Raw genomic sequence first — 27,479 nt, 5'->3', positions numbered from 1 at the left:
CAGTGCTGGAAGTGCTTACTCTCTATGCCAAGATATTTGGAAGACAGTTTACCTGGCCAGCTGACTGGAAGAGATCCATATACATGCCTATTCCAAAGAAAGGTGACCCATCGGAAAGTGTGAACAATATCATTAATATCACATGCAAGTAAAATTATGCTCAAGATAACTAAAAAAATGGTTGCAGCAGTACATCGACAAGGAACTGCCAGAAATTTAAGCTGGATTCAGAAGAGGACGTGAAAGGAGGGTTATCATTGCTGATGTCAGATGGATCTTGGCTGAAAGCAGAGAATACCAGAAAGATGTTTACCTGTGTTTTATTAACTATGCAAAGGCATTCGACTGTGTGGATCATAAATTATGGATAACATTGTGAATAATGGGAAATCTAGAACATCTAACTGTGCTGATATGAAACCTGTACATAGACCAAGAGGTAGTTGTTAGAACAGAGCAAGGGGATACTGCGTGGTTTAAAATCAGGAAAGATTTGTGTCAAGGTTGTATACTTTCACCATGCTTATTCAATCTGTATGCTGAGCAGATAATCCGAGAAGCTGGAGGATATGAAGAACATGGCATCAAGTGGAGGAAGACTCATTGACAACCTGCCATATGCAGATGACACAACCTTGCTTGCTGAAAGTGAAGAGGACTTGAAGCACTTACTGATGAAGATCAAAAACTGCAGCCTTCAATATAGATTACACCTTAACATAAAGAAAACAAAAATCCTCACAACTGGACCATTAAGCAACATCATGATACATGGAGAAAATATTGAAATTGTCAAGGATTTCGTTTTACTTGGATCCACAATCAACACCCATGGAGACAGCAGTCAAGCAATCAAACAATGTATTGCATTGAGCAAATCTGCTACAAAAGACCTCTTTTAAAGGGTTGAAAAGCAAAGATGTCACTTTGAGGACTAAGGTGCGCCTGCCCCAAGCCATGGTATTTTCAGTTGCCTCATATGCATGTGAAAGCTGGACAATAAACAAGGAAGACCGAAGAAGAATTGATGCCTTTGAATTATGGTGTTGGTGAAGAATATTCAATACATCATGGACTGCCAGAATGAACAACTCTGTCTTGGAGGAAGTATACCAGAATACTCCTTAGAAGCAAGGATGGAGAGACTTCGTCTCACGTAATTTGGACATGTTACCTGGAGGGACCAATCTCTGGAGAAGGACATCATGCTTGGTCAAGTAGAGGGTCAGTGAAAAAGAGGAAGATCCTCAATGAGATGGATTGACGCAGTGGCTGCAATGATGGGCTGAAACACAGCAAAGATTGAGAGGATGGCGTAGGACTGGGTAGTGTTTTGTTCTTTTGTACATAGGGTTGATATGAGTTAGAACCAACTTGATGACACCTAACAACAACAAAGTTCTTAACTTTGTACAGAGGGCAGACACTGCGGGGGGTCACACAGCTCAGCAGATAAAGCCTTGGGCTGGAAGCAGGGTGTCAGTCTTAGTTGCTAGCTTGGATCAGGCCTTGCTGCTGGCTTCAGGACCACAAGCTTGGGTGCAGGCCTGGGAGAGGCTCTTAGACAGTCTACACCCTTTCTCCCTCTAATGGCACTGTATCCCTGGGTGTCAGGAACTGTTGGCTTCACCCAGCTGGCCAGGAACCAAGCCCCCTCTCTGAAAGCATCTTGATTTCACTGTCTTGACCTGCTGGGGTACCTTGTAGCTCTCTGTGGAAGAAGGAGGGGACAGCTGGAAGCAGAGTATAGAAGGTAAAGTACAACTTCCTGGAAGCATAACTTCCCTGGCCATGGAGCAGAATAGGGGCTGGGGCTGGAGCCAGGGTAGCTTTTCCACTGTCTTGGTTGGTGTCTGCAGTGTGTGAATCAGGTCTAGCTAGGTATGTGTCTGGGAGGTGGAACATGCCCCTCTACTCCTTTCTGCTCCTCCTGTCTTTTCTCAGTGCAGCCTGCCTGGAGCTGGGCATCCTGGAAGCACTGGATAAGTGCTTCCTGGACTGCGTGGAATTCCCATTGCAGGATCCCTGGGGCGCCAGCAGAGGTGGTGGGTCTGGGCCCTCTCTGACCTGGAGGGAGGAGGATCCCTTTATAGAGGGCAGGCAGGTGGCTCTGAGGGGTTGAGCTGATGGCAAAGCTTCCTGGGTTGCTCAGATGACTGTAGAGGGACAGAGCCTGGAATCTCCTTGAGTTATGGGGTTGCATGTGGCCGCTGAAGCCCAGTGCACCTCTGAACAGAGATTCCCTAAAGCTGGGCTGACCTTGCCTCCTGGACAGCCATCCCTGGGCATGCTCCCCACTCTCTCCCCTCTGGGAAGGTGCCTTCCTAATTATATCCCCCTCTGCTCACATGGAAATGAGTTTAGATTTTCTGAGCATACACCAGCTGGCTCAGGGGGAGTCAGCCCAGAAGGCTGCTGGCTGGGGAAGGGAAGAGAAGGGAGGGGAGGGAGCCAGGCCAAGATGAAACCTTCTCAGTGTTCTCGCAGGCAGAGCGCGATAATGGGGTGCTGAGTGCTCTCCACAGATCATGGTCCCTACCCCCTGCACTCTTCGGGGAAAACATCTTGCTCTGCTCTGCGGCTCGGCAGGGAGCCTGTGTCCACTCACGCCAGCCCATCCTCGGAGAACCACAGCCCTCGGGCCCGAACCACTTAGCTGGCCATTAGCAAGATGGACTGGTATTAGACTGTCCGTGCCCTCTGGGAGGTCCTTCCGAGACTTCTAGGACAATCGTTTCGTGGGGTGGAGGGAGTGCAACTGAGGCTCAGAGAGGGGACGAGACCTGCTACCGATCACCATAGTTCTGTCTTGCCCCCGCCGTGTTCTCCAGCGGAGTTGCCGGCGACAGGATGGCGAAGGTTCCCCCGGCGCGGGTACTGCGCCCCCACTTGGGCGGCAGAGTTGGAGAGAAAGGAGAGGGGCGGGGGAGGGGCGGGGTGGGGTCAGGCTTTTGACTCCGCCTCCCCAGCCTGGGTCTGCCTGCGGCCGGGTGCTGGCTCACTCTCGGCTGCTCGCCGCTGTCGCTCCGGGGCCAAGGGATGCCACTGCCCCCGCCCGGACGCGCCGCCCTCGGCGCCCCAAGCGCCCGCGTCCTCGGCCCGCCGACTCGGTCCGGGCCGCTGCTGCGGCTGCTACTGCTGCTCTGGGCGACCGCCGCCGCCACCCAAGGCCACCCGAGGAGCGGACCCCGCATCTTCGCAGCCTGGGAAGGTAGGCTGAGCCGCGCGCCCGGCGGGGCGCGGGCCGGGGTGCGGGCTCCGGCGCTGCGCTGGGCAGGTGCGGAGTGTGTGGCACCGAGAGGGAGTGTGTGCGCGCGGCTCTGCGGGTCCCGGGCTGGCCCTGCGGAGAGCGTGTGGGTCCCTGTGCGTGTGTGTGAGTGTGCGCCCCGGCACGCCGGAGCCGGCTGTAACGCTGCAGAGAGCAAGCGGCGGCGGCCCGGGCCCGGGCTAAGTCGCTCCAAGTCCGCCAGCAGCCGGAGCCGCAGCGCCGGGGCGCGGGGGGAGGGGGCGGGCCCCGCTCTCGGCCCCGAGCCGCTCCAGGTCCTTCGGCTCGGAGGCCTCTGCGGAGGACGGTCTCCCAGCCGGGCCCCCCACCTGGGCCCCCTCCTCCTGAGCTGCAGGCTCCGCTGGTGCGCGGGGCGCAGACTGGGCCGGGGAGGGGGGCGCGGACCCCTTGCCGCCGCCACCACGCTCTGGCTGCGGGAACAAAGACCCCGCCGCCCGCCCCCGCCCCGGCCCAGAGCATGGGCCAGGCAAGGGGGTGGGCACCCTGCGGCGAGCCGGGACGGGGTGCGGCGCGGGGGCTTGAGGCACCCGGGCGCTGCCTCCGCCGTGCCAGGACAGGCCGCTCCCCTCTTGCCCGCACGTGGCAGTTGTCACCAGGAATTGGCGCTAGCGTGGGGGTCAGTGCCCGGTGGATGGGGACGGATCTGGGGCGGGGGTGCAGCCTTTAGGCCACGATAAATATATGAACTGGGGGACCAGAGTCTCCCCCAGAGGCGCCTCAGTTCAGACCCCTGTACTATGGGACAGAAAGCCGGCTAGGCGGGGGTTTGAGGTTTTCTGTCGCTAGGGACTGAACTCCCCTCCACTGCATTGCACACAAATGCCTCCCCCGCCCTCAGGCTGACTAGGCTATGTCCCCAAATTTTGGCGTCGCTGTGGCCCCCGGTGGTGGTGGTGGTGGTGGACTTTTGACGGGGGCTGGGCTGGCCAGTAGGTTCTGCCCACCCCCCACCCACCCCACCCCCCGCCCCGGAGCCCTTTGATGCCTGCGGCGGTTTGCAGGGATTGCAAGCGTTTGAGCATTATCTGGGGCAGGTATTCTTAGCAGAGGGGAAAAAAAACCCATACACAAAAATGAGTGGCCCGAACTGCGGCAGCAGCAAGGAATGTGACTTGCCCAAGGTCACTGGGCACCGTGGGAGCTCATGATGCAGGCGGGGACTCTGTCCTGGCACAGGATCAGTCCCGGTTCTGGGTTAGGGATGATGGTCCTCTGTGGGCCATGAGTGAGGGGCTCTGGGGGCCAGCTTTGCTACCCAGACAGAAGTGTTCCTTGGGGGAGTGGACGATGGTGTGTTTGGAGTACCGACCGCCTGCTCATGGTGCACACCTGTACACCTCTCAGACCTGAGTCTGTGCCAGCCCCAGCCAGGCTTCCTCTGCCCTCCCTGCTCCTTTGCCTTGCCCTCAGCACTTGGGCACTCTGGAGGGAACAAATAGCCACATCTGAGTGTTCTGAAATCTCCCCTTGCACCAAGCCCCTTGCATTTGGTTCTGCTCCCCTCCCCAATGTCCCCCTAAGACCTCCCCTCCTGATACATATCCACTTAATGCATAACCATGTCTCAACACTTACTGTGTACTTCTCCATTCTGGACACTTAGTCCCCACCCTGAGGCTATTTAAAGCTGCTTTCAGCCCTCTTACCCTCTTTTCAAAGCTCCCAGCCTAGCTCCACCCGCTTTCCGCAGCATGTGTGTCTCTGCTCTAGCCACACCGACCTTGCCCTCTGCTTGGGGTCCTCCAGCCCCTCACCAATCTTGTCCAAGGGCACTCTGTAGTTACCTTCACCAGTGCCAGGTGTCCCACTGGCCAGACAGGCCCTGCCATTCACCTGCCCCCCAGGGCCACCAGCTGGTAACAGTGTGCCTGGCTGACAGCTGCCTCCTGTCTCCTGTGGGGTGACACATGGCAGTCGGGCAGGAATGGGTTTGGGCAGGGCAAACCCAGGAGTTGGGGGAGAGGGACCCTTCTTAGTTTTGCTGCAGGCCTAGGTCCTGGTCCTCCAGGGGGTGGAGGTAGTGATGAGGTGGTGGCCTTCAGGTAGGACTAGTTCAAGGATGATGGTGGTTCTGGAGCTACTTCTCTACGAGACTTAGATTGGGGTTGGAGGAACTTTCGCGCTAGGACAGGTGAGGGATCAGGAGTAGGCATGGAGAATTCTTTTCTGCTGCTAGGGAAAGATTAAAACAGGGAGCTCTGGCAGGGTCCCAGCCTGTACCCGGGGAGGTTAATGCCTCACCAGCGTTGATGAAGCCGTGGCCCTGAGCAGCTTGGGGCAGGGAGAGGGATGTGTCAGCACTGACCTGCTAGGTGCCCTTGAGATCTGAACCTGTCTCAGCAAGGGCTCTGGAGGTTGTCCCCTGAGGGCTGTCACTGATACCTGGGCCAGTCAAGGATGTATATGTGTGTGCCTGACTCCCCTGCAAGCAGGGGTGGAAGGGGAGTGGGTTGCAGGTGAAGGCAGGGTCTTGGCAGGAGTTTGGGATGCTTGTGTAAGCTGTGCAGCCTGGCCCCATTTCATCGCTGGTTGGAGGAGATGGAGAAGCCCAGGAAGGTCCTGGTCCCCAAGGCCAGAGGTGAGCCAGCCTGTGCACAGCTGGAATCTGAGTCCAAGTCTCCAGCTTCCACCTGCCCAGCCAATTGTGCCTTCTCTCTTATCCAATTAATCAACGGGATGTTATTGCTGACTTGGTGGCTGCTGGGGAGCCATTATGGGCCACTCCCCCGGGCAGGGGTTGGTCGTCATCTCCTCCGGGGAATGAGGTCACAGCTGGGGCTCCCTGAGCGTCAGCATTTCCAGTGGAAATCCTCGCCCCCTAGGGACCTGGATGCGCTCATCACCTTCAAGGTGAACTCCTCCTGCAGAACAGAGAGGGGGGCGAGTCCCAGGAGAAGGGGGGGTTTCTTAAGCTGGGAGAGGTGCTTGGTGATGTCACCAGGAGCTTCCTGCCAAGCTCTGTGGCCCCTCTGCCCTGGACAGGAAAGATTTTGAGAGCAGGTGGTGGGTGGAGTGGAGTGGGGTGGGGAGGATGCTGGTATGGCCCGAGGATGACCATGGTGTGGGGGCAAAGAGCTGGGAGCTTGGTAATCTGGGCCCTGGTCCCAGCTCTAGCCTGATTTGCTATGTGACTTTAGGCAAGTCCTTGCCTTCCTCTGAGCCTCAGTTTCCCCAAATGCCCAAAGAGGGTGAGGGAAGGGGGTTGTTCTTTTCTTAATGCCTTGGGATTCCTGCCTCTCTAGGATGGGAAAGGCTGGGCAGAGGTTGTGTGGCCTGTTTGAACCTTAGCGGAGATGAGAAATTGAAAACTGGAAAGTCAGGGGAAATCCTTGAGTTACGTGTTCTTTCTTGTCATTTTCTCTCATGAGCAGAAGGCCCAGGATCAGTGGGAAGAAGTGGGCTTGCAGCCTCAGGGGTGGACATATTCATTCATCAGACATTTACTGGACCCAGTGTTGTGCTGGTCCAGGGCTGGGCTTGGGGATCCCGCAATGAGACATTAGATGTAGCCCGGCCCTCACAGACTTCTCAGTATAGACGGGGAGACAGATGGGTAAACAGACACATACAGTGGAGTGTGATGGGGGTTGTAACAGGGCAGCTGTGGGAACTGAAGAGGTACATACTCTAGCCTACCATGTCAGGGAGGGCTTCCTGGAAGAAGTGGGAAGCTGAGATGGCAGGAAGAGTAGGCGCCACTAGAGGATGAAAGGGAAAGTGGAAGCTTCTGGCTTTACAGGATTTCCAAACCCTGTGACTAGGACCGGAGAGAACAGATGAGGCATGAGGGGCACCCTGAGGGGTAGGTGTTGAGTCAGCCTGGACCTAAGGGCTCTGGGAAGGTTTCTTGCAGAAGGGGACATCTGAGGTGGGCCACCTGTCCTTCCACAGCCCACCTGCCTGTGGGGAGAAGCTGCAGTTCTGAGGAAGCCTTCTTGCCAGCAACACCCAGGCTCCTTACCTCCCTTTCCTGGGGGTCAATGGGCCTGTCACCAGGTCTGCTCTCAGCCCACCCAGGTGTCCGGTTACCTGCAGGGGGCAGAGAAACAGAGTCCCAGTCCTGCCCTGGAAGCTCCTGGGCCACCTGGGGAGCTGAACATAGCTGACAGCTAGCCTGTGTGTTAGTGGCAGGTGCTATGGCTCAGATGACCTGTTTTGAGACATGGGGACTTTGCGAGGACCCTTGCAGTCTAGAAAGGTTTCAGCAGTGCTGGCAATACCATGGCTCCGTCACAGTTCCCTGGTGGGAAGCTAGGGCTGGGCCTAAGGAGACCAGGGCTTTCCCCAGTGATTCCTGAGCGCAGGGGTGGGAGATGGGGGCGGTTCTCCAGGTGAGGAGGCCTTCGGCCCTCAGCTCTGTCTCCATTAGCCCTTCCTCTGTGAGGCTCCCTGTGCTGGGGGCAGGGCAGATGGCCTTCCTCTGACCAGCTTCTCCTTTCAGGAACATTGGCCCCCTTGATGGGCCGGGCTGGAGTGGAGCTCTGGGCACTTGGAAGAAGCAGGGAGAGCTGTCCAGGGCTGAGCTAGATCAGGTTAATAGGTCTCCTAGAGCTCTGAGCAGCCGGGCGTGGGCACCCTTCCTTAAGGACGGTCATGCCAGACCCCCTCCCATCACCATGTACGGGTGGGAAGCTGAGGCTCAGCCTAGGGGGCGGGTCCAGCAGCCTACAGATGTGATAGCGGGAATGGGGGGGGGCCCTCAAGTTGACCACTGTGGCCCCCGGCTGATGTCCTGTCCTCTGCCCCAGCCCCATGTCCCTTATTTCACCCACAGTTGGCTATGTCACGAGAGCCTGACTATACTTCCCCTGCTCTGGTCGGCAATTCTGGGCTGGGAAGTTTCCATTTCTCTTGGTTTCCTTTTTTGGCCAGGCCAGCTGCCCCAGAAGCCTCCTCTCTCCTGGAAGGGGGATAAGTAAGGCTCCCTTGCCCTGCCTCACCTTAGAAAGCCTAGCAAAGAGGGCAGGCCACCAGGTGTATGGCCAGCTGTCCATCCTCAGTGAGCCAGGCAGACTAGAGGGTGGGAAGAGGGACCTAGAGCAGGGAGGACTGTTGTCCTCATTCTGCCTTCTGCCCCTTAGAGAGAGCAGGGGCTTCCCCTTTCCGATCTAGCCTCGGCCAAGGAGGACAAGGTAGAGGGAAGAAGAGATCTGTCCCCTCCCTGCCCCCCTGGTACCAGGTGGCTCTCTACCTCTCCAGTCCAGCCTACATGCCTTTCCTCCATCGGGCCTTGGCCCAGGTGCTGCTGTCTCTCCATGCTTGTGGCCCTGACTTCCTCGAGGCCCCTCCAGCCCTCCACGTGGCTGTGCTGCACGTTCCATCTTAAACACACTGTGGACAGAGCTGCTGCTTCCCCAGGGCCTGGCCCTACTCCCCACATTATTTCCCACCGTTCTTCTCTCCTCCGCGCCTCGCGCTTTCCTGCTCAGGGCCAGTGCCTGGCTGGTCATGCCTCCCTGCACCCCGTTCACCTTCCGACTCCTCCTTTCTGTTGAGTGGAGCCCAGTTTTGCAGGGCCCAGATCTGTCTCACTTCCCCCAAGGAACCTTCCTGGATGACTCTAACCACACAGCCTGGCTGGTGGCAGGCTTTAGGACGTCACAAAACAAGTGTCTCCCATCACCTGGGGAAACCACACCTTCTATGTATAGAATGGGGAAACTGAGGCCCAGACAGTGGCAACGGTTGGCCCAAGGTCACCCAGCGAGAGAGCTGTTCGGCCTAGCTGATCTGTGACATTTCTTTTGTGATGTCCTAAACCCTGCCCCCAGCCAGGCTGTGTGGGTTGGAGTCATCCAAGAAGGTTTGTTGGAGGAAGTGAGATAGGTCTGGGCCCTGCAGAGCTGGGACCAGGGCTGTGTCCTCTGTCCTGAGCTTCCTCAGGCCCCTAGGTCTCAGCCTGCTGGAGTTGCCTGCCTTCTTCCCTGCGCTGTCCCAGCCTTAGAACTCTCTGAGCCTCGCTCCTCCCGGTTCAGCTCAGCTGAGCCAAACTCTTCCTGCCCCAGCGCCACCTGCTCCCAGGAGTTGCACTGGCCAGGACCTGTCCTGTCTTCAAGACTTTAGATCTGAGCCAGCTCAGTGCACCTCGTCTGGCCCTTTCCTGGGGCAGCTGGGGCTCGGGTCTCGAGGGCAGGTTGACCTGTGTCACGGCTTGGGCTAATCTGGGTTTAACAGTCACAGCAGCCTGGGATTAGGCTGATCCTGCTGAGCCTCTGCACTCCCTGCTTCTGAGCAGGAGCCCGGGCTCTCTGCCAGCACCCCCAGTGCACCCCACATCAGGGAGGGCAGCTAGCCCCGCCCCTGTGCAGGCAGTAGGAGAAGACCTGTGTTTGCCCTTGGGGAGCACTCGGGTGCCCTGGAAGTGACCTCCTGCCTAGAGTGTAGGGAGGGCCCCTGGAGAGAGGCTAAGGAATGACCTGTAGGTCTAGCCTAGTCTGTGACAGGAGGTGAGAGCAGAAAGGAAAGTGTGAAGTAGCGTCATTGGAGATGGCTTCCTGGGGCAGGAGGAGAAGCCAGGCTTGAGCTAAGGGTGGGGGCTGAGTGTGGCACAGACACCGTTCATGTTTGTCTTCTGGGCCCAGGGCTCTGACCCAGCCTAGTGAGGAAGGCAGGTCACCGTGCTAAGCTCCACACCCCATGGCAGCCCAGGAGCCTGAGCTAAGATGTCTACTCTGATGTGGGGGCTCTGCTTGCTGCAGTGCTCCCCACTCCTGGCATTTGAGCGGCCCCCATTTGGCCCACCCTGGCTCTGGCTTGGCCTGGCGACAATACAGTGAGAGGAGGCCCAGTCCTCCCCTCCAGGATCCAGGTGAAATCCCACCAGACAGTCTGATCTGGGAGAAGATGTGTGCCAGATGGAGTGTAGGCACAAGGTCAGAGAGAGGACAGAGTAGTCCCGAAGGCTTCCTGGAGCAGGGGATTTAGATCTTAAAGGACAGGTGAGACCCACAGGCACAGACAGAAGGGGAAAGGGCAGTCTGGGTGAATGGAGAATACAGGAACAAAGATGTGCAGATGGGAGAGAGCCGAGGCAGGAGCAGAACGGGTGGGCCTTGATTGCCAGGTAGAGGAGCCGGGCCCTGCTGGGATGGGCAGTTGAGAGCCATGGTGGGTTCTTGAGCTGGGGAGCCAGAGATGGAGGCAAGTGCTTTTGGCCAGGGCTGACTGGGTGGGAAGCTGGCTGGGTGGCCAGTAAAGAAGAGCTTGTGGGCACACCCTGCCCTTCACTGTGATCAGCTCCAGACCACACAGTGTTTTTTTCCTCTGAGCAGAGATTTCGGAGGCTTATCTTCCCAGTTAGTCATGCTAGTCAGCACTCAGGGCCGGGGCCTCTGGCTGCACCCCCAGATCCCTCCCCACCCAGCCTGCACACTCACACTCCCTCACACACGCTCTCATCAGGGCACTGTGGGTGCAGGTCAGGACTGTTGCTGGCTAAGCGGCCTCTGACTGGGCCCCAGCCCACTCTGGGCCTCAGTCTCCTCATCTGTATGAGAGGCGCTGGCCTGGAAGCCTCCAGGGGCCCATCTATGGAGCACAATGTTATCAGTTCAGATTCCCTAGTCAGCCTGCTTGAGTGTCAACCTCCGCTCCACCACTTACCAGCTGTGTGGTGCTGGGGAAGTTACTTAACGTCTCTGTGCCTTGTTGCCCTCATCTGTAAAATGGAAAGAATAAGAGAACTCACCTCATAAGAGTTTAGTGGTGATTAGCTGAGTAATGTCTAAAAACCACTTAGAATGGTGCCTGGCACATAATAAGTGCCATGGAGTAGGGTTGCTATGAGTCAGAACCGACTCGATGGCACCTAACAACAACAGCATGGAACGGTGAGTGGCTCGTGGTTTCATTTTTCTCCTCTTCCTGCTCCAGCATCTCTGATTGTGATGGAATGTGGCCTCGGCGGCCTGGCCCTTGCCAGTCGGGTATGCTGGCTGGCTGCCCCTGCGCAGTGCCCCCCCGCCACCCGCCCTGCTGGTCCAGGCTAAGGCTCAGCTGGGTACCTTATGTTTGTCAACAGTCCTCCAGACCTGCCTCGCTCCCTCCACTTGGGGTGGTCCAGGCATCCTCTGCCCGCTGCCCTGCCCTTGCCCTGGCTCTGGGCCTAGGGAAGTCCCTGCCCCCTGCTCATTCTCTTTGAAGGAGCCACCGGCTGACCTTGGCCCCACTCTGCAGCTTCTGGAACCTGCTGGGTTGGAGAATGTGCAGAAAGCGGACAGAACATGTTTCATCCTGTGCTTCCTGCCTCTCCTGGGCTGCCTCCCCACTCTGGCTGTGCCTCAGTTCTGGCCTTCTCTCCCAGAACCCCTGAATCCTGCATGGCTCAGGTCCCCCATGCCTTGCTCTCCACACTGCCCCTTCCCCTGAGCCTTTGCCCCAGCAGGTCCTGTCAGCCAAGCCTTCTGGTCCTTTGGACACAGTGTTGCCATACTGAGAGCACCCAGCTCTTGGTGGCTTAGAAGGGCCTTAGTTTTCCTTTTTTGTAAATGGGAATCCAGACCCTTGTCTTGCCTCTTTGCACTGTGACTGGGGGATTGGTGGGCTAATCAGTAGAGACAGATGAGCATGTTGGCTTCTGCTGCTGCCTCCACTCCAGACCGCCTCTGACATTTCCAGTATGTACAGACCCACACTTTCCCAAATCTCACCCATGAACTTAACCCTGATTTGTTCCAAGAATCACGATGGGTCATAAAACTGAGACTTAGCAAGTGCCAGAGCCCCGATCCCCAATCCACAGAGGAGGAAACTGAACTCCAGAAGGCCCAGCCCTGTTGATGATCACAGCCAAGCAGCCGCCTGGCTGTCAGAGCACAAGGCTCCCTGAAGTCAGACAGGAGATAAGTTGCCTTCCCACCCACGGCTGACCTTGGTGGTGGGGAGGATGCTCCGCTCTGGCGCAGCATGCAACTCCCTGTTCCCATGGCTGATAATGAGGGGCAGACTTCTCTCTTCTCCGCTAATAAAACCGAGTGCTGCTCTCAGGGCCCCGCCACCTGCCCCAGCACACAAGCCCCGCCAGTGCCAGGTAGCTGGCTAGAGCCTGGCCCTGCTGAGAGTTGCCAGGACTCCAAACAGCAACGAAAACCCATCTTAGCACTGGCCAGAGGCACTCTGGGAACTCTGGGTATGAGAAGTGACTTCTCACACCCTGTTCCCTGGCCACATGGGGAGAGACAAAACCTATGAAACATTTCTTCCTTTGCCGCCACCCCACTGGGAAGGTTTCCCTCCACCACCCTGATACATTGTCTGGTGTTAGTCACTCTTTCAGGCCCCTGGAAGATCAGAGGCCCCACCTGGAAGGTGGGTAGGTGAGTGATTCCCTTCTGTGATCAGATTAGTGACTTGTCATCTAGGGAGCCATTGAGCAAGGGGGAAGGAAGTGTGGAAAGCCTGGGTGACACAGTAGAACTAGGTGACAGAGTAGAACTGCCCCATAGGGTTTCCAAGGAGCAGCTGGTGGATTCGAACTGTGATTGCTGACCTTTTGATTAGCAGCCTGAGCTCTTAACCACTTGGGGATCACCAGGGCTCCCTTTGTAAATCTAGAGGATCTTTTGGAATGTGGTCCTTGGAGGGATGGAGATAGGTGATGGGTACCAGAAACCCTGAGACCTGGCCTAGCCCTGTCCCTGCCTCCGTTGCTGTGTGCCCTTGGGCCATTGGCCTAGCCTCTCTGACCTCAGAGCCCCTCAGCTCAGAGATTGTTCAGACCCCTTCCCTTCCAACGCAACCTGTGGGTGTGGAATCCAAAGGGGGATAGAAAGGCTGCAGGCCAGTTCCTGGGCCCCAAGTGGGCCTCCCCTCTTCTCCCCAGCTAGGTACGTGGTTGGGTGAGGGTGTGAGGTGGGTGAGGCAATGCAGGATGGGGTTCAGCTGTGGGAGGAGGCTCTGCTGTCTGTATTTGGGTCTCCAGCCTGAGGTTGCTGTGGTCGCTGTCCCTTGCCCTGCGTCCCCCTAGCTGCCTGACTGAGATATTCCCTGGTGGAGGGCCCACATTCCTCCCATTCCCAGAGCCTAGCCACCCACTTTCAAAGGGCTCATTGAGGTCAGCACTCAATGCTCCTTGGGGTCAGTGGGTCAGGTTGGAAGGCTGCTCAGGCCAGGCCTTGGGGCCCACCCCTTGTTGCTGCCTTGCAGGCAATGATCCCCCCACCGCATTCCAGGCCTGACTCTGGTAGCCCCCCTCCTTGGTCTGTCCTCCTCTTTTGCAATCAATGAGAATGTGTGGCGGCAGTGACAGCGCCCAGAGGGAATGAGGGGAGGGCTGCTGTCACCAGGCAGGCCTGCTTTAGGCACACCAGCCCTGTAGAAGCCCAGACTTGCAGGGCAGGTCGGCTGCTGGGACAGTGTGGGGAGCATGCGGGTCTGTGAGAGGAACCAGGCCTGATTCTTCTAGCAGGACCAGAGCCCATGGACACCCTGGCTGGAGCTGTGTCTGGGGGAGACCGCCTCCCACAAGCCAGCCAGCCTCTGGGCCCCCATGTCTGGCCTGGCTGGGCTTGCTGGTCCTGCCCTGGGAGGAGGATGGGGAGTTGGAGGGCCGGGGAGTCCCGCTGTGTCTCTCTTGGTCAAGAAAGAGTGGTATTGGCTCAGGATCACACGGAGGTGGCGTGGCGGTGGGTTGTCTTGTGCCTGGCCCACCTCTGGGGCTATGCCCACCCCATGCGCCCCAGCCCCCTCCCCTGCCCAAACCCCTGGTTATTCTGGGAGCTTTTAGCTACCACTTAGTCAGCCACTAATGCGTCAGGCTAGGGAGTGAGGGGGGAGACACGGTGCCAGACGGTGCTCCTTTTAGACACACGGGATGGGAAGCTGGTCGGGCAGGGGGATGCGGGGTGGGGGGGAACACCAGAGGCGGCAGCAGTTCCCAATCCTGGCCATGCTTGCTGGTAGGCATGGGTCTGTGTGCCCTTGGGCTGGCACTTGGCCAGTGGCTGCAGCCCACCCCCATCACACAGGGGCCTCAGCCCACCTTCGCAATTCTTCTCTCATTAGGTCTCCCCCAGGCTGCAGCACGTGGCCTCTGTCCCCGTCCCTTCTATCCGTTTGCCTCCCCACCTTTGCTCAGGCGGTTTCCTTTCCCAGAATTCTGTCCTGCCTGTTGTTGGCCATCTAGCTTTTATCCTCCTTTCCCATCCCTTTTGATTCACAATGCGGCAGAAAGAAAGCACTTAGGGATGTGACATTTGCTCTCTTGCCCTGGGCAGCCCGGGCCTTGCTCAGTGCCTGCCTGGGCAGCGCCTTGAAGGTCACCCCCTGCCCTGGCCCAGCTCTCTCGGTGTTGAGACTGGGCCCCTATCCTGACCGGGATGGCTTGGTGCTGCCTTCACTTCCAGGCAGCCCTCCTTTCCCTGCGCCCCCAGCCCCCGTTCCCGGCAGGAACAAAGCTTCCTTTCATGTATTCATTGGGCTGCTGCTGCTCCGACACTTTCCAGGGCACAATCAAGCCTTTTGAGGGCCTCGGGCAGTGCGCGGTGCAGGCTGGGGCTGGGGCTGGGGTGGAGAATGGGCCAGTCCTGTGGCCGTGCTGGCGCCATCTCCCTGCCTCCCCCTCATACACATCACCAGACCCGGGAGGGATGGGAGCCTAGGGTCATGGGAGGCTCCTGGGCTCCTACTGGTTCTGCAAAATGGAACCAACAGTGGCTATTACCGCACCCCCACCCCAAGGCTGCAGCCAGATTTGAGGGAACCTGGGCTCAGGTTGCAGACCCTTGCGTGACTGTCCTGGCCCTGCAGTGACACCCAGCCCTCACCCTGCTTTGTGTATTCTGCAGATACTTTATGAGCAGCCCTGGGGGCCACACCGAGACAGTTTTGCTTGAGAGCTGTGCAGGCTTTCTTTGGTGTGCCTGCATTAGCCCTCAGATTGGTTACCAGGGCCAGGTGTGCCTCAGATCTTCATCTCCAGAGCCAGGCCAGGTCACCCCCATCAGACTTGGCTCCTCAGGCCAGGTCTAAGTCTCCTCCCTTTGACTGCCCTGCAGCCCCCAGACAAGTACCCTCTCCAGGGCTCCCTCCTGGTGCCTCTTTCCCCAGGAGCAGCCCTTCCTCTGAGGTGTGGTGTGGGGTTGAGGTGACTGCTGGAGGTTGCCAGTATGGCCTGAGGGGTGGGGCTTCCCCACTCTGCACCCTGAGAGCTGTGGATCTCAGGTCCCAGCCCAATGTCTCCAGACGCAGACTTGCTGCTCTTCTTGGGGGCCGGCTGGTGTGGATTGAGTGGGAGGGGAGCTGGGGCCACAGACTGTCTGGATCCCAGGCTGGGCCGTGGGGAGGTGGCTCTGCTGAGGCTGCGGGTGAAAGGGGAGCCGTGGGAGCTGAGTCAGGAAGGCCAGGGGGATGCAGACGCTGACCTCAGCACTCCTCTGGTTTTTACCTCCTCGGGAAGGGGTGGTAGGCAGGGGAGCGGCCGGGGCTGGCGTCAGAGCCTGGAACCTGGGATCTGTCTGCTTTGCCTAGCCTTGGCCAACACCCCCAGGACTGAGCTGGGCTCTCAGCCCCTGCCCTGAACATTGGGTTTGACGAGGATTGAGCCTGGGGTCCCAGACCTCCCTTGGGCTGCCCAGACCCCCCCGGGAGAGCCAAGTGGACCAGAGGGTAGTGAGCTCAGCACTTCGCTCCGCAGCCAGAGAGCTGACCTCTCCCTGAACGTGCCTGAGAACTGATACTCCGTCTGGAGGGTCCGATGTATCCTGCCTTGGAGTGTGACCTTGGCTAGATGTACCCCCCAGGGGGCCTCGGTTTCTTCCTTTGTACCCCTGCTAGGGTGCAGCTGAGGTGAAGCGTGAACATATCATCCCCTTCCGCCTCCCCTCCATTCCCCGCCAGCTTCTAGGGTTGTCTGTCAGGCAGAGAGGTAGCATGAGGAAAGGAATGGAAGTGTGGGGCCCATGGTGTGCGGTCCTGTTTATCCTCACTGAATGGGTTCAAGTGGCAGCAAGAGAGATTCAGGGCAGACTCGAGGAAATGGCGCTTCTTTTCTCCCTGGGCTGGAGTGTGCCCTGCTTGGATGTCACTGCCAAGCTGGCTGCCCTGGAGTTTGCTGCAGCTGAAAAAACAATCTTCAGGCCAAGTTCCCGGGTGAGGCCCCCAGGCTGGTCAGAGGTGGGAGGATGCTGGTTGTGGCTGATTGCTAAGGGCATAGCCATGGGCTATCCCCTCCCTATAATTTAGTCCTGCAACCAGAACAACCTCAGCAATGTCGCCAGAGTTGGAGATGAGACATCTCCCTGGAGGTGGCTGCTGCAGACAGTTTCCTTTTTGGGCAAAATAGTCCCGGTCAACCCTTCTGCTTAAAGGCACAGAATATGCTCTGAGAAGAACTCCCTGTCCCAGGGCTGCTGGGGAGCGAGGGCTGAGCTGATCTTCCTCCTTGGAAGGGCTGGAATCTGAGGGAAGCCAGGCCAGAGTAGGCCATGCCGCAGAGTCCAGCCGGGGGCGGGAGTATGGGCTCTGGTTCAGGCCCTACTACCAGACTTGCTTCCATGTGACCTTGGGCTGGTCCCTGCCCCTCTCCTGACCTCTGTTTTCCCAGCTGTGAATGCTGTGAAATGGGAGGGAGTGGACTTTAAGATTCGTTTCTAACACTGACCTACCTAGCGCTCACTGCGGGGCTGGGGGTGAGCAAGGAAGGGTCAGGGGGGGCTTCCTGCAGGAGACGATGAGGTTCTGGGCAAAGTGATCCCCAGTAACCTGGGCTTTGTAAAGTGGGGTGCTCAGAGGCCCCGCTGGCTGCAGGGGTGGAGATGGCTGTCTGCTCTGTCCTGGGGCAGCAGAGATTCACAGGGCCAAGATCAGGCTTTGGCCCCAGGGGCAGAGCTGAGGGGCTGTGGGCCCTCCTGCCTGAGCCTAGCCCCTCAGGAACAGCAGAGGGAGGGTCTGTTTTCCCCACCAGTTGCCGTCAAGTTGACTCTGATTCATGGCAACTCCATGTGTGTCAGAGTAGAATTGTATTCCATTAGGTTTTCAGTGGCTGATTTTTTCGCAAGTAGATCGCCAGGTCTTTCTTCCCAGGTGCCTCTGGGTAGATTTCAACCTCCAACCTTTCAGTTAGCAGCTGAGCGTGTTAACCATTTGCACAGTCCAGAGACTGGGGCCCCGGAATCCTGCCGAAGTCATATATGTTGTGTGGAAGGATGAGGCTGCCACCCTAGGGGCATAGCTCTGGGGTGGGGACAGCACTAGGGGTCCTTTCACTTCTGCTATGAGTCCTGATGTCACACCGGCCCAGCCCTTGTCTCTGAGGCCTGGCCAGTGCCCCGAGCACCAAGCATTAATTTCTAGGGGGGCTGGTGTGCGTGGGAAATCCAGGATCTTCCCCTCAAGGCCTGGCCTCACTAGTTCTACCACTTGCTGCCTCTGCAGACCGCGAAGGACAGAAGCAGGTGAACTTTGACCAGATCGAGCCGCACACAGTGCTTTTCCATGAGCCCGGCAGCTCCTCTGTGTGGGTGGGTGGACGCAGCAAGGTGTATCTCTTTGACTTCCCCGAGGGCAAGAACGCCTCCCTGCAAGGAACGGTGAGCACCTCCTCTGCTGGCGTTAGGGACACAGCCGAGCCCCTTAGCGCCCTCACCTCCCTCTCTCTCCTTTGCTCCCCTCTGGCCTTGGGGCCCCAGGGATCTGAGAGAGTTGGCATCTCTTCCTAAACTAGCTCACCCTGCACTATATCCCGTAAAAGGTCCTTGGGAGAGGGTCCCTAAAAGTAGTCCAGATTGGAAGCGGGGTGGTGGTTGAAGAAAAGTCAGAAGCTAGTGCTCTGGCCAGGTGGGTAGCGCTGATGGGGGAAGCTGCGGCAGGAAGCTGGGCCCAGAACCCCATGACCCCTGTCTTCTGAGATCTCTGGGTCGGGCCCACTAAGCTCAGGGCTTTGGATCTGGGGCATGGCTGTCAGATGGAGGGGCTGTGTGATCTAGGTAAGCTACTCACCCTCTCAGAGCCCCAGCTGCTCATCTGTACCGTGAGAACACTGGTTGCTTCATTGCAGGCTCATCTGGGGGTACATGGGAAGCACTTGGGTGGGCTTCTCACCCCTGGCAGAGTGGACTAATGCTTCTCCTTCCACCAGGTGAACATTGGCTCCACCAAGGGGTCCTGTCAGGACAAGAGGGTGAGTGGGGGAGAGGGAGTGTGGTGGGGTGGCTGAGCCCTTAGAAAAGGGAGGGGAGACCCTGACTGTCTGAGAGGAGAGGCATGACCCTGTCCTGGGAGCCCAGACTGAAAGGGGAGGCATGGCCCTGTCCTGGGGGCTCAGACTGCAGGGGGAGGCATGGCCCTGTCCTGGGAGCCCAGACTGCAGGGGGAGGCATGGCCCTGTCCTGGGAGCCCAGACTGCAGGGGGAGGCATGGCCCTGTCCTGGGAGCCCAGACTGAAAGGGGAGGCATGGCCCTGTCCTGGGAGTCCAGACTGCAGGGGGATGCATGGCCTTGTCCTGGGAGTCCCAATCTGAGAGCAGAGAGGCATTCCTGCCTAGGATTCCCAGTCTGAGAGGAGAGACATGGTTTTTCTCTGGAGACTTCTTTGTTCTTTCTCTGTTCTTGGGGTGATAGAATCAGCTGCATACCCTCTGGCCTCCCCTTGGAAGCTACTTCCTGTGCTTCTGTCCCTCTGATGCCTTCTTTCTGAGACTGTGTCCTGGTGCTACTGACTGACTTCTCTCCTTCCCTCTTCTCTTCCCGGGCAGGACTGTGAGAACTACATCACCCTCCTAGAGAGGCAGGGCGAGGGACTGTTGATCTGTGGCACCAATGCCCGACGCCCGAGCTGCTGGAGCCTGGTGAGACGGCCCCTCCGCATGTGCCTAATCAGCTTCCTCTGGCCTGGGTGGGCTCTGACCCCTGTGGTGGGAAGGAGGTGGGGGCCTCTGAGGCTGGCCTCACTCTGGGCCTCACCCTGGGAGGATGGGGCTCCTGGTTGGAGCTGCAGTGGCCGTGGGATCACATGGCCGTCTGATCCCTTCGCCTTCCCCAGGTGAATGGCACCGTGAAGTCCCTTGGCGAGAAGAGGGGTTATGCGCCCTTCAGCCCCGATGAGAACTCCTTGGTTCTGTTTGATGGTAGGGCTGCAGCTGGGGCAGGAGGGCCTAGGGGGGCTGCCACTCTGGGCTGGGGGTGGTCAGCTCCTTGTCCTGTGGCCCAGCCCTGGGGATGGACTTTCAGGGGCTGTCTGCCCTTACCCATGCCCCCTCTTACTGTCCCCAGGGAAGGAGGTGTACTCCACCATCCGGAAGCAGGAATACAATGGGAAGATCCCCCGGTTCCGCCGCATTGAGGGAGACAGCGAGCTCTACACCAGTGACACTGTCATGCAGAGTGAGTCGGGCCTGCTGGCTGGGCTGCAGTAGACAAGAGGTGTGATGCCCAGGGTGGATGGGACCCTGGTGTCCCCTAGGAGGCCTTCCTGAGGGCCGCTGGGGCCAGAGACCATTCAGGAAAGCGGGAGCTGGTGGAGGCCTCAACAGCCAGATCCAGGAGTTCAGGTTGGCAGAGAGCAGGGGAAGAGCTGAGACAGAGGTGAGGAGGCAGGATGGGCCCAACCCACTCCAGGGAGCAAAAACAGAGGAAGCCCCAGACCCAGCACGGAGTCCCTGGGAGCCAAAGTTTATTCCCCTGCTGAGCTTCTGTGGGGGCAGCCCAGCACTGCCCTCCTCATTAGGGTGCCACTAATTAGGCAGAAGTCACATAGGGCCCCAGGGGGCTTCCTCCAGTCCCGAGGCATGAAGTCATTGCTCCCTGGTCGATGACATCTTTGTGGGAAGAGAAGGAAGGCAGAACAGGTGTGGGGTGAGAGTGCAGCCTCTGGGGCCCTTGGGCTGTTAGACCTGATGTTCTAAGTTTTATCCCAGGTCTGACTTGCCCTGGGTTTGTGCAGACCCAGATGTGTGCAGGGTGGGGTGGGTCCCCCAAGCAGGTTCCCCAGACTCACATCCACTCGGCTGTGTCCCTGGCAGACCCGCAGTTCATAAAGGCCACCATTGTGCACCAAGACCAGGCCTACAATGACAAGATCTACTACTTCTTCCGGGAGGACAATCCTGACAAGAACCCCGGGGCCCCGCTTAACGTGTCCCGTGTGGCTCAGCTGTGCAAGGTGAGCGGGTGTGTGAGGAATGGGCAAAACTGTGTCTGAGGCTGACTGGCAGTGAGTGCAAATGTGCATATATGCATGTGTGTGTGTAAAGGAGCATGTGCAAATGTGCATGTGTATGGGATTGTGGGAGCACTTGTGTGTGCTGAGTGGACATCTGTCAGCGGTTATATGTGGTTGAGTTCACGTGCCTGTGTGATAGTGTGCACGTGTGTGTCACTCGTGTGTGTCACTCGTGTGTGTGAGAGTGTGTGCAGGAGAGTGCATGCATGTGAAAGTGTGTCTACATGTGTGGACTTCACTTGTGGGAATGTGCTAGAATATAAGTCACGTGTGTGAGTGGGTAGATGAGTGTCTGAGCCTGTCTACGTAGTGGGGACCCAGTACCCTCCCCTGCAGAGTCCCCACCACCAGCCCTGAGCCCTGGGCCAGGCAAGCCTGCCAGGTGGAGCTGGGCCTTGGAGCCAGGCCTGGGTTGGGTGGCAACTCTGCCTCGTTCCCTAGCAGATCCCTACCCCAATCCGAGCCTGCCTTCTCTTAACCTGGGTGCTGGCATTCCTGGCAGCAGATGCCTTGGGCCATGGGGCATCCTGGGCAGGTGCTGAGGAGCCTCCCCTCCCGCCACCCTCCCAGGGCGACCAGGGTGGTGAGAGTTCCCTGTCAGTCTCCAAGTGGAACACCTTCCTGAAAGCCATGCTGGTGTGCAGTGACGCCACCACCAACAAGAACTTCAACAGGCTGCAGGACGTCTTCCTGCTCCCTGACCCCAGCGGCCAGTGGAGGGACACCAGGGTCTATGGCGTTTTCTCCAACCCCTGGTGAGTGACCCTCATCCAGGGCCCAGGGGCTGGCATCAGTTAAGTGTCCAGTAAGGATCTGCAGGCTTGAACCCTGCTGAGAGGAAGCTGATGTGGCATGACCAGGGACTACGGGCTCAGGGACAGGGCTGGTCCTGGGTCTGGGGATTAAATGCAGCCTGAGGGTGGGGGCTGTGCTCAGTGAAGTGTATGCTGTTGTGTTTGTAAGTCTGTACAACGAGTGTGTGTGCCTGTGTCCATGTGCACACTCGCAGCTGCGCCTGTGTCTGTGTGTCCCACCATCAGTGTGTGCTCAGAGCCGCGGAGGCCTCTCTGGCGGTGCTGGGTGCTATCGCACCTGCTCGGGCACTGCCTGCGCCTGGTGATTCACACTTCTTAATCGCTCTCATTGATTGAAAACAAAGCAGGAGAAAGTGTTTGGGGTGTGTGGGGAGAGGTGGGTGGCAGGGTGGGGTCAGTGCCCTGCTCTGTGGCTTCTGTGTGAGCAGACCCATCGGGCCTGGGAGGGGATGGGGTCTGACCCCCCGGGCATCAGGGTCCTCCAGCCTGTGTCCAGAGAGGTTGGAGAATCCACCAACAGAGATGGCTGTGTTGGGACTCCTCTTTGGGGTGAGCAGAGCAGATAGCCTTTGAGCTCAGTGATTCCAGAACTGAACGTGAGGCTGTGGTTTCAGTTCTCAGCAGAAAGAAATTAGGTTGAATTTGCTTGGCTGTCTTCCTCCCTCCCTCCCTCCATCCCTTCCTTCCTTTTTCCTTCCATGGTGTTTAATGAACATCTGCTCTATGCCCGGCACTGGTCCTGGCCCTGAGGATAGCTCCGGCCTTCATGGAGCTCGTGAGCTGGGGAGCTCGGCTGGAGACTGAGATTGTGTTCTGTCTGGTGCTGGGCTGGCCTGGATGAGTGGAGACGGGTGGATGTGGGCCATGAGCTGAGGTGGCCTCTGTGTCCCCCCAGGAACTACTCGGCTGTCTGCGTGTATTCTCTTGGTGACATTGACAGAGTCTTCCGCACCTCCTCGCTCAAGGGCTACCACTCAGTCCTTCCCAACCCTCGGCCTGGCAAGGTGAGCATGAAAACCGCCATGGCCCAGCTCCTAGACCCACCCCACACACTCCCAGCCACCCCACTGACCCAGCTGCTCTCCTTTCTCAGTGCCTCCCAAACCACCAGCCGATACCCACGGAGACCTTCCAGGTGGCTGACAGTCACCCCGAGGTGTCACAGCGAGTGGAACCCATGGGACCGCTGAAGACACCACTGTTCCACTCCAAGTACCACTACCAGAAAATAGTCGTCCACCGCATGCAGGCCAGCCATGGGGAGACCGTCCATGTGTTGTACCTAACCACAGGTGAGGGACGGGACTCCCCAGTCTGCTTTGTAAGAGGGGACATGGAAGGTATAATGTGATTACCATCAGGTTGGAGCTTTACACAGGAAGGAAGGCTTGAGTGACTAAGCGCTGTCAGGGGTTAGTGTCTGTGACTGGAAGAGTCAGGCAGGGAGGACTTCCTGAGGAGGTGGGAGCAGAAGGGAAAGGGAAAGACATCCTAGGATGGGAGAGGAGCATGCACCAGGATTTGGAGGGAGAAAGGTGGTGAGTCTAAGCAAAGCCTGGTACAGCTTTGGTCCGGATGTTTGACTCCGGGAAGGAAGTTGTAGGAAGAAGTGTGGAGAGGCAGGAGCAGGGAGCTGCTCTGCTCGCCGGGGATCCTGCAGGCCTCTGCCAGGCTGAGTGAGGAAATTGGACCCGTTCCTTGCATTTGGATTATGCAGGTGACAGGAAACATTTAATGAGTAGGTGGACCCAAAGAATTTAGTGACTTGAGGAAGGACTTCCAGATGGCATAGTCTTTGCAAAGGGCTGGGGTGGCACCTGTTCTTCCCTGGAGGGGGCTTTCCTGCGGGAACCAGGGCCTTGCTGACCCTGGAGGCTAGATGGAATGCTTGGGAGATGCCCCTGCATTCCAGAAAGCCGCAGGACATGGAGGAGCCAGTCTTGAGCTGGTGTGGGGCAGCTTCCTGGTCCCAGGCTGTGGCCAAAAGGGAGTCCAGGAGTGGCTGTTGGAGACCAGCGTTGGCAGAGGCTGCAGGTCTTCCGTAAGACTGGACAGTGGTGCCATTAGAAAGGTCAGTGTCTCCTCTGGGTGCTCAGCGACTCTGGGGCCACACAGTCCAGGCCCCAGGTGTCTACCCCCTATTGTTTGGGCTCCCCCATGTGACTTCCTGCTTCTTGGTGGCCTCGTTGGAAGCCTGAGCCCCAGGGCCATTGTTTGGCTCCCGGAAGCCTTGGGGAAAGAAATTTCCTATGGGGCAGAGCCTGGGCTCTGGGCCCTGAGACCCCACCTCTTTCCTCCTTTATTCATCCTGGTTGCATCCATGTGCTCTCTCCTTGTTCTGCCCTAGGGACGATAGGTCTAGCTGTTTTGGTCAGCTAGGGGGACCGTGGGGCATTGGGAAGCACAGTACTGGGAACCAGGAGCCAGAACAAGGGCAGCTGAGCTTGGGCAGAGTGAGCCTCAGACCCCCTTCCTTGCAGAAGTGGGAGGCGAGTGCACTTCCGTGATGAGGACAGTTGTCTTGTTTTGCCCTGAGGGCCATTTGAGAAAAGCCATTTTGGAGCCTGCAGCAGGAAGGATTGGGGTCAGATGAAAAATAGAACTTTCTGAATCCTCTGCAGAGAATGGGAGGCTCTCATAACTGGGAGAAGTTGTTGGCTCAGTTCTTGAGAGTTCTACCAAGGAGAGGCAGTGATTGGGGCTGTGTAAGAAGGAGGTGGAGGGCAGGGTGGGTGTGTGAAGCCAGTGACCGGGGTGGGAGCTGTGGCAGGGGAGAGGCTTGTCAGCTGAAGGAGCATCTGGCCATATCTCAGAGTCTGCAGATGGGGTTCACAGATACACAGAGGAGCCTTCCTAGGCAAGTGATCATCTGACTGTGCTTTTTTGGGGCAAGTGATGCCCTGGGAAATTGGGAAGGAGGGAGAGAAGGAGGTAGGCTATTCTAGAAACTGGGACAGAGGGGTGTGATGGGGGATTGGAAGGACCCAGGGGTCAAGATGCCCATTAATCCCTGACAGGTGCTCACGAAGAGTGCATTGATCTGGGAGGCAGGCAGCGTGGTTATATGGCCTTGGGCAAGTCACTCCCTCCTCTGGAAATTAACCAGATGGAATCTAAGGTCCCTTTCAGATCTAAGATTTTATAAAAATTACAATATCCTCTAAGACTAAATGTAATGTAGGATCCTGGACTGGCTTCTAGAGCAGAACAAGGACATTAGTGGAAAAACTGGTGAATCTGAACAGTCTGTAGTTTAGTTAATAGTGATGTACCAATGTCAATTTCTTAGTTGTGACAAACGTACCATGGTTATATAAGATGTTAGCATTAGGGGAAGCTGCATGAAGGGTATTCGAAGACTCTCTGTGCTCTCTTTGCAAACTTTCTGTAAATCTAAAATTATTCCAAAATTAAAAGTTTATTTAAAGAGAATATATCCCTTAAGAATCCAAGAGGCAGGGGAGTAATAAAAGCCTAGGGGTTGGATTCTGACAGATCTGGGTTCCAACTTGGTCTCTGCCGTTCACCAGCTATGTGACCTTGAGCAAGTTGCTTAGCGTTTCTGAACCTCATTTTCTTACTTGCAAAATGGATTGCACCCACCCTACAAGGTTGTGGAGGAACCACTGTGGTAGAGGGCTTGACCCAATACTCAGGTGCCACGGCTTCTGGTTCTGTTCTTCACACTCCAGCTTCGTGGGTGGACTTCAGGCCCTCTCAGGGAAGCTCTGGGCCTCCTGGGATGGCCTTCCTGGTCCAGCTTTGGAAACTTCCTGGGCTGCCCTCGGGCTCCTACATTCCTCCCTAGTCACGCTCTCCTCTCCCCCCATCCCCACCAGTCCTGTGATCCTCGCCTGACAGACGACTTCCGAGCCAGAGGCATGCCACCCCGACCTGGGTCTCTCTCCATGTTTTTCCTGGACTGGCTCAGCCTCCAGGGAGGCTGCCTCGGCTCTGTAGTGGGCTCCCACCACTGACCCTCTGCCCATTGCTCACAGACAAGGGCACCATCCACAAGGTTGTGGAGTCGGGGGAACAGGAACACAGCCTTGTCTTCAACATCATGGAAATCCAGCCCTTCCGCCAGACAGTCGCCATCAAGGCCATGACGCTGGACACTGACCGGGTGAGCCTCCCCACCTCACAGGGCTGCCCATTGGTGGCCAGCTGAGGACAGGGTTCCTTTGCTTGCGATTTGCATGTCCTTTAAGGAACCTCTGGGCTCCAGGGCTTCCCAAGTTGCCTGGCCTTATGGACTGGGACTTAAAACTTTGTGTAGGGTGTCGGGGCCCTAGGCTAACCCCAAGTCCTGCTTTCCTTCCAGCGGAAGCTATATGTGACCTCCCAGAAGGGGGTCAGCCAGGTGCCCCTGGACCTGTGTGAAGTCTACAGAGGGGGCTGCCATGGCTGCCTCATGGCCCGAGACCCCTACTGCGTCTGGGACCAGGGCCACTGCGTCTCCATCTACAGTGTCCCAAGGTATGTCGGCTGGATCCCTTGTCCCTGGGAGAAGGGGGACACGGGAGAGGGGGTGGGCGTGTACTGATGGACTTCAGGAAGCATCAGTGCTGGACCATTTTGGCCAGCCCCCTTCTGGATGGATAACAGTACTGCTCCTGGGGTGAAGTGTAACGATGAGGAGGGGGGCCAGGGCTGCAGCCTCCTATCGGCTCAGCCTCCCTCCTTCAGCTCTAGGTCTGTGCTGCAGTCCATTAATCCAGCTGAGCCACATAAAGAGTGTCCCAACCCAAAGCCAGGTACTGGATCCGGCCCTATTGCCCACGTTGGAGGGAGGCATGGCCTTGCCCTGGGAGCCCCAGTTACAGTTCTGCCTAGGGAGCCCCGTTGGGGTGGGGGCTGATTCTGGGAGGGGTAAGGTGAGGGAGAACATATTCATTTAGGAGGCTTGCCCCTGGAGGTCCGGTCACATGGGGGGGACACAGCCTCTCCTGGGAACCTTCCTTACGCTGCCTCCCTGCAACCTCCCCAGATGGGGCTCCGCTGCAGAAGGTGTCCCTGGCCCGGAACTCGCGCTACTACCTGAGCTGCCCCATGGAGTCCCGCCATGCCACCTACTCGTGGTTCCATAAGGAGAACGTGGAGCAGAGGTGTGAGCCCGGCCACCAGAGCCCCAACTGCATCCTGTTCATTGAGAACCTCACGGACCAGCAGTATGGCCACTACCGCTGCGAGGCCCAGGAGGGCTCCTACCTCCACGAGACCCAGCACTGGGAGCTGTTGCCCGAGGACGGCACCACAGCCGCGCACCTGCTGGGCCATGCCCGAGCCCTGGCCGCCTCCCTGTGGCTGGGTGTCCTGCCCACCCTCATCCTCAGCCTGCTGGTCCACTAGGGTCTCCTGGGCCAGGCTTGCCTCAGGCTTCTGCAACCCCTGGGACACTAGGAATGTCTCAGTCACAGAGCTGGCCGCCTGAGGCTCCTCACCCCTGCTTCTTCCAGGGGGACTGAATGCCTTGGTGGGGTCCCCGGGCCTGGAGACATCCAGCCGCAGGCGGCTGCTGGGCCCCAGGTGGGGCAGGTGGTGGGGACCAGAGAATGCAGGTGCTGACTGTGAAGCTGGGGGTGTCTATGACCCGAGACTTTGTCCCCTGGAGAATATTTTTCAAAGACTTGGCTAAATGCAACAGTCCTCTGGATCTGAGACCCCATGGACCAGGGATTGTGGATTGGAAAGGGGGTCTAGGACCCCATCTCTGGACCTTGAAGCTGAGGCCTGAGTCCTTCTGGATTCTCTATATCCAAATATCTCCTTAATTCCCCCCCCCCCTTGGGTGGGGTTGGCTGGTGTTCCTGAAGGCCTAGGGCTGCCCCCTCCAGCCCTGGGGATAGGCACCGGGTAGAGCCAGCCCTGAGTCCCCTGGACAGCCGCCTTGCATGTTTATTGAAGGATGTTTGCTTTCCGGACAGGACAGGAAAAGCTCTATTTTTACGTTAGGCTTATTTCTTGTATAGCTACTTCTGACTGCATCTGTATGAAAATACCAAAACTACAGGCTGGGGATGGGGTGGGAGAGGGAGGGGCTGGGGGAAGGGTGGGGGAGGGGCCCCAGTCTGAGGCTCCTGGGGATGGTATAAGAGGCCAGAGATGGGCATGGGTTCATGGAGAGTGGCATGAGCTGGCTCTGCCCGGGAGCCCAGGCCGAGGGGGACAGTACAAGCCCCCCAGTGTCCTACAGACACTGACCACTGGTATGGGGGAGGGG

General features: G+C 57.8%; 1 protein-coding gene across 3 annotated transcripts; it reads left to right on the top strand.

The window, feature by feature from the left end:
• Window positions 1-3,039: 3,039 nt before the first annotated feature.
• On the top strand, window positions 3,040-26,644 carry SEMA7A (semaphorin 7A (JohnMiltonHagen blood group)). Of its 3 annotated transcripts, none has more exons than XM_012555089.2 (14): window positions 3,040-3,211; window positions 17,666-17,811; window positions 18,360-18,401; window positions 18,976-19,068; window positions 19,263-19,347; window positions 19,493-19,603; window positions 20,242-20,381; window positions 21,012-21,196; window positions 22,152-22,260; window positions 22,350-22,548; window positions 25,255-25,382; window positions 25,581-25,735; window positions 25,952-26,013; window positions 26,247-26,644. In XM_012555089.2, the coding sequence occupies exons 1-14, from the start codon at window positions 3,040-3,042 to the stop codon at window positions 26,606-26,608; spliced, it is 1,989 nt and encodes a 662-aa protein (XP_012410543.1). In that variant the 3' UTR covers window positions 26,609-26,644. The 3 variants fall into 3 exon arrangements, with proteins under 3 accessions (XP_012410543.1, XP_004374799.1, XP_004374800.1); XM_004374742.2 differs by having other exon boundaries at window positions 17,657-17,811; XM_004374743.2 differs by lacking the exon at window positions 18,360-18,401 and having other exon boundaries at window positions 17,657-17,811.
• Window positions 26,645-27,479: the final 835 nt, after the last annotated feature.

Source organism: Trichechus manatus, unplaced genomic scaffold (genome assembly GCF_000243295.1).
Source record: "Trichechus manatus latirostris isolate Lorelei unplaced genomic scaffold, TriManLat1.0 scaffold00030, whole genome shotgun sequence".
In the NCBI taxonomy this organism is placed as follows: domain Eukaryota; kingdom Metazoa; phylum Chordata; class Mammalia; order Sirenia; family Trichechidae; genus Trichechus; species Trichechus manatus.
The sequence above is the reverse complement of the archived record's forward strand: the minus strand, read 5'-3'. Positions and strand labels throughout refer to the sequence as shown.

Bases quoted from the DNA above. Each gene is read 5' to 3' on its own strand.
- SEMA7A (XM_004374742.2), top strand. From the start codon at position 3,040: ATGCCACTGCCCCCGCCCGGACGCGCCGCCCTCGGCGCCCCAAGCGCC. The intron at 17,812-18,359 runs GTGAGCACCTCC...TCCTTCCACCAG, and splicing joins ACGCCTCCCTGCAAGGAACG to GTGAACATTGGCTCCACCAA. The intron at 26,014-26,246 runs GTACTGGATCCG...CAACCTCCCCAG, and splicing joins GTGTCCCAACCCAAAGCCAG to ATGGGGCTCCGCTGCAGAAG.